At 40.4% G+C, this 6,524-nt stretch overlaps 1 protein-coding gene across 1 annotated transcript in view; it reads right to left on the reverse strand.

Annotated features, from left to right (window-relative positions):
• Nucleotides 1–697, reverse strand: part of LOC133541092 (myosin-16-like) — a 47,463-nt gene extending 46,766 nt beyond the window's left edge. Inside the window, exon 1 of the mRNA XM_061884181.1 lies at nucleotides 364–697. Within this exon, the coding sequence (XP_061740165.1) occupies nucleotides 364–573 (210 nt within the window). The 5' untranslated portion in view covers nucleotides 574–697. The remainder of the gene's footprint in view (nucleotides 1–363) is intronic.
• Nucleotides 698–6,524: the final 5,827 nt, after the last annotated feature.

Genomic DNA, 6,524 nt, shown 5'->3' on the forward strand with positions numbered 1-6,524 from the left:
AATCTACGGCCCGCGGCCAGTGTCTAAAATCAGCTTTGTGTCACGTTTGTCCAACAAAAAACATACTTAAACAAAAAATATATTTTCCCCCATCTTTTTCCATTTGCAATCGTTTTTTAAAAATGCTCCAGGGAACCACTATGGGGCGGCACTAAAGAGCCGCATACGGCTCGAGAGCCGCGGGTGGCTGACCCCCGTTCTAGGCCATATCACGCATCCCTAATTAGCATTAAAGCTACAACTATGGTATGTTCCCAGTAGGGCTTACATTAAAACTGTCAAAATTAATTTTATAGTGGGACCTCTGTAATTGACTTAAAATACCTTTATTGTGAAATATTTAAGTGTAGTTTTGACTCTTACTGTATTTTTGGCTGTCTTGACGGTGACTTTGTCCCCATCTTCGGACTGAATCTCCCCAGCGATGAAAGCCTCCTTCTCATCTTTAACCCAGCAGGAGCGCTTGGTGTCATACGGCTTATTCGTGGCGTCCATGCGCTCCTTCTCTGAGGGAGTCAAAAAGGGCATGGGGTCCACGTCGTCCCCGCACTCCCCTTTGTATGCACCTGGCATGGCTGCTGTTGACCGGCTCGCTCACCTTTTGACTGTGGCTGGAAGGAAGACAGAGGAAAGCATTTCACGGTTATCAGAAGTTGGACTTTCTAAAATAAATGTCGAACTCAGGCACATACTCACCAAAGAAAGAGGCGGCTTAGGAGACCTTAGGCCGTTGTTGGGGTCAAGCTACTATATACAGGGGTCTGCCCAGCCCGATATGGTCACAACTCTAAAACCAGTCATCACCCAGTGGTGCCATTCTTCTGATCGGCTGTTCCTACCACTGACAGCGCGGGATCTGGGAATTCTTCGTCTGCCTCGGCCCATTTAGGGCTTCCCTTGGAAGGCCATCACTCACCTAATACTCATCTTGTCCCACCACTCAAATAGCATCTATTCTCCTCTCAGCCACAAGGTACATTCATTACACCAGTGGTTCTCAACCTTTTTTCAGTGATGTACACCCTGTGAACATTTTTTTAATTCAAGTACCCCCTAATCAGAGCAAAGCATTTTTGGTTGAAAAAAAGAGATAAAGAAGTAAAATACAGCACTATGTCATCAGTTTCTGATTTATTAAATTGTATAACAGTGCAAAATATTGCTCATTTGTAGTGGACTTTCTTGAACTATTTGGAAAAAAAGATATAAAAATAACTAAAAGCTTGTAGAAAAACAAACAAGTGATTCAATTATAAATAAGGATTTCTACACATAGAAGTAACCATCAACTTAAAGTGCCCTCTTTGGGGATAGCAATAGATCCATCTGGATTCATGAACTTAATTCTAAACATTTCTTCACAAAAAAATAAAATCTTTAACATCAATATTTATGGATAATGTCCACAAAAAATCAAACTGTCAACACTGAATATTGCATTGTTGCATTTCTTTTCACAGTTTATGAACTTACATTCACATTTTGTTGAAGTATTATTCAATAAATATATTCATAAAGGATTTTTGAATTGTTGCTCTTTTTAGAATATTTCACGTACCCCTTGGCATACCTTCAAGTACCCCCAGGGGTGCACGTACCCCCATTTGAGAACCACTGCATTACACTACAGCCATTCTAAACAGGTCAATTATTATTTAGCATAAATAGTGCTGTATATCCTTTTGAAAACCAGCATCCTCTGCAGTGGACATTTGTTTTTGTTCTCTCTTTTAATCAGAGTTTTTGATTGATTGATTGAATCTTTTATTAGTAGATTGTACAGTACAGTACACCTACTTTGTTTGAGACAAGAGCTATGTTGATGAATGGTGGGTTATAGTTTAAAGTCATATCCAACAATTGCGACATTGACTTTTTACTGTCAACTGAGTTTTGTTTTTTAATGATTTCTGCTGGTTTTTTTTGGTTGATTGAGACTTTTATTAGTAGATTGCACTTTACAGTACATATTCCGTACAATTGACCACTAAATGGTAACACCCGAATAGGTTTTTCAACTTGTTTAGGTCAGGGTCCATGTAAAACAACTCCGTTACATTTCAGAGCCCTCTTGAGACACTGCAGCTCCGAGGAGGATACACAATGAAACAGTTATATATTCTAGGGATGTAACGATTACCGCTACAATAGTACGATGGTACGAGTCATACCAAAGACTATAAAAATAGGACCCACTACCTCCCTGCTTGGCACTCAGCATCAAGGGTTGGGATTAGGGGTTAAATCATCAAAAATTATTCCCGGGTGCGGCCACCGCTGCTGCTCACTGCTCCCCTCACCTCACAGGGGGTGAACAAGGGGATGGGTCAAATGCAGAGAACAAATTTCACCACACCTAGTGTGTGTGTGACAGTCATTGGTACTTTAACTTTAACTTAATAATAATAATACAAGTCCCGACGGTAAGTGTACTGTTTCAAATTATAATTATCGTAAAACCGTTATTGTTTACCACATTTTGAAAAACTAATGATGAGACTGCTCATTTCCTGGAGCAGCAGCTAGTACGCTTATTGCAAGCTATCTTAAATGCTAACATGAAGACGTCTTTCTCTCCCTCGGACAAATATCATCCAACAGCCATTTTTAAAAAAGCGGCCGAAATGAGTTTCATTCGCCGGGTGGCGGGGCTCTCCCTTAGAGATACGGTGAGAAGCGCTGCCATCCGGGGGCAGCTCAAAGTAAAGCCGCTGCTCCTGCACATCGAGAGGAGCCAAATAAGGTGGTTCGGGCATCTGGTCAGGATGCAACCCGAACGCCTCCCTAGGGAGGGGTTTCGGGCACGTCCAACCAGTAGGAGGTCACGGGGAAGATCCAGTACACGTTGGGAAGACTATGTCTCCCGGCTGGCCTGGGAACGCCTCTGGATCCCCCGGGAAGAGCTAGATAAAGTGGCTGGGGAGAGGAAAGCTTAGGCTTAGGCTGCTGCCCCCGGGACCCGACCTTGGGTAAGTGGAAGAAGATGGATGGATGGATGGAATTATTGTTAAACCGTGATTGATTGCTGCATTTCGAAAATGCAAACGGTGACACTTGCTCCTTTGCTGGAAAAAACAGAAAGCACGCCAAATGGCAGCTAGCCTGAATGTTAACATGAATACAAGACAAATTACCGACTTTCCTCATTACAAACATCACCCGAAAAGCATGTTGAATTTAAATTATCTTGAAACCGTGATAGATTACCACACTCACAGTGATATTGCTAATTGTCTGGTGTAGCAGCTAGCACGCTAATCACTAGCTAGCTTGAATACCAACATGGATACATGACATAATAACAACTTACCCTTTTACAAACTTCACCCAACAACCGCGTCAAATTTTAATTATGTAAATCAATGATTAATTATCGCACTTTGAAAAACTGACAGTGACACTGCTTATTTCTTGGAGAAGCGGTAACTTTGAATTAGCTTAAATGCTAACAGAAATTTAAGACACATTACAATCTTTCCCCATTCCAAACATCACCAAATGTGTGAATTATCATCCGTGATGGATTACCGCACTTTGGAGAACTCACGTTTATACACACTTTTCCTGGCGAAGAGCAAACAGGCTGATTGCCAGCTAGCTTAACTGCCAACTTGAATACAGGACGTCTTTCCCCCAGACAAATATCACCCAACAACCTTTACAAAATGTAACTATCGTTAAACCGTGATTGATGGCTGCATTTCGAAAAGCAAACGGAGATACTGCTCCTCTCCTGGAGAAACAGCGAGAACGCAAAATCAATCAATCAATCAATGTTTATTTATATAGCCCTAAATCACAAGTGATCCTCGGTAGAGCCCACATAAATGCCAGCTCGCCCAGGTGCTAATATAAATACAAGACACAATAATGATGTTCCTCATTACAAACATCTCCTAAAAACCTTGATTACCTTGAATTATCATAAAACCTTGATCAGATTACCGCACTCAAAGTGATACTGGTCATTTCCTGGCGTAACAGCTAACACGCTAATCACTCGCTAACTAGAATGCCAACATGTATACGAGACACATTACCGAATTTCCCTATTGCAAACATCACCCGATAATCGTGTTGAATTTTAATTATCGTAAAACCGCAATTGATTACCGCACTTCGGAAAATTCAGTGAAACTTGTAATTTCTTGGAGAAGCAGCTAGCGTGCCAATTGCTAAATAGCTTAACTACTAACATACATTTACGACAAATTACCATCGTTCCCTATTACAAACATCACCCAAAAACTATTTCAAGGCTGAATTACTGTAAAACCGTGAAGGATTACCGCACTTTAGCTTGAATACCAACATGACTACGAGACACATTACGACTTTACTAATTGCAAACAACACCCAATAATTGCGTTGAATTTTAATTATCGTAAAACCGTAACGGATTACTGCAGTTCTAAAAATTCAGTGATACTGGTCATTTCTTGGAGAAGCAGCTAATTGCCAGATGGCTTAACTACTAACATAAATTTAAGACAATTTACCATCTTTCCCTATTACAAACATCCCCCAACAACCATTTCAAGTTTGAATTATCGTAAAACCGTGATGGATTACCGCACTTTGAAGAACTCATTTGAGCCTCTCGTTTCCTGGCGAAGAGCAAACAGGCTAATTGCTTGCTAGCTTAAATGCCAACATGAATACAAGACATATTAACGTCTTCACCCATTACAAACATCAACTAACAACAATTTTGAAATTAAAGGTATCGTAAACCTGTGATTGATTACCACACTTTAAAAAACTCTCACGGTGAAACTGCTCATTTCCGAGTAAACCACATGAATACAAGATACATTAATGTATTTCCCCATAAGAAACATGTTTCAACTGTTTCAAGTTGTAATTCTCGTAAAACCGTGATGGATTGTCACACTTTGAAAAATTTACAGTAAAACTGCTCATTTCCTGATCATGAGTGTCATGTGCTATTTCTAAATGCAAACGTGAATACAAGACACATTAATATTCATTACAAAAATCACCTGTATTGTATTCATCAGTCAGAATATCTCTAAAACATTAACAAATTAAACCAAAAGAAAACATTCAAATACAAGTCATATGTCTTTAAGTAAGGATGTAAATAAATGTAAGTTTATTTATAGAGCACAATTGATACGCAAGACAATCCTAAGTGATTTATTTACAGATGATTAAAATTTACAGGAATAAAATCATGAAAAAAAACCAAAATCATCATAAAACAATATATCAAGATCTCAGGGTGTCTATTTTATTCGTCACATACGGAGTACACCACAGTGAAATGCTTTTTTCCGTGCGCTTCAGATATTGCGTACAGTGGGATCCAAACACGAGTTGCAGAATCTAATGCACTAAATCCCAATAATACAAACATTTGTATAGGTCTGATGTACATTAATTACAAGAAAATAAGTTGCACAATAAGTTACAGTAGTTATGGTAGAGGTATCAGTACAAGTAGAAGTAGAGTAGTCAAATACAGTACCAGTGCAAGATCAAATAGTAACAGTATATACAGTATAGGAAGCAACAAATACTAAGGTGTCTACAGTTCTTTGGCTTTTGAGTAGTGACAGTAATATGAACAAAAGTAATGGAACAGTATGGCATTTTTTATACACTTGTTTTTACATTATTTACAGTAAAGGAAGCAACAAATATTAAGGTGTTGTGATAGTCTCTCGCTGTGGTGCGGGTTCCCAGGACCATCAAGGAAGGACATCTCGCTTGAGCAGGTTTGACTCGCTTAATTTTTCAATATAGCTTTGTCTTCAGGTCAGGTCGCTTTTCAGCTCCTCCTCTCCACTGCTCGCTCACGGTCCGCTTTTCAGCCGCCAACGTCGTTGTCTGCTCTTTGTTGTTTTCGCTCGTCGGTCGCTGCCGCGGGCGCTTCTCCTCCTTCTGCCCCGTTCTCTCCTCCTTCTCCCTTTTTTATACAGCGTGAGGAGAAATGTTAATTGTGTACCGGTGCGCAATCCACGCACCTGCACTTGACTGCGGCGTCGCTCCCGGCACGCCCCGCCTCTCCGCTCGGCCGCATTCTCCACTTCCTCGCCGCCATCTTGGGCCGGGCTCCAGCATGCTCTACCCCGCTGCTCGTTCGCCGGCTCCGCCTCTCCACAGGTGTCTACAGTTCTTTGGCACTTGAGTAGTGACAGTAGTATGAACAAAGATTATGGAGCAGTATGACTTCTTTATACTCTTGTTTTTACATTATTTACAGTCATTGAACAAACAGTATTGTAGTCCGGTAATTACAGTGGTAAGTAAAGTGATTCTTGTGCGTGTGGTTTTGTGCACTTGTGGTAAAGTGTTAATCAGCGATGCATTTGAGCAGTCCGATGGCTTGGGAATAGAAGCTCCTCCTGTTTCTTCTGCCACTGAAAGTAGATTGTGTGTGTGTGTATTGTTTATTCTTTTATTTACTTTAATAGCTTTAATTTAAGTTGTAAAAATATTTCAGTGTGTGCATTGGCACTTTTGGAGCACATTCCACAATATAACGATAACGGTGATAG

The sequence above is a fragment of the Nerophis ophidion genome, linkage group LG23 (assembly GCF_033978795.1).
Source record: "Nerophis ophidion isolate RoL-2023_Sa linkage group LG23, RoL_Noph_v1.0, whole genome shotgun sequence".
Taxonomy (NCBI): Eukaryota; Metazoa; Chordata; class Actinopteri; order Syngnathiformes; family Syngnathidae; genus Nerophis; species Nerophis ophidion.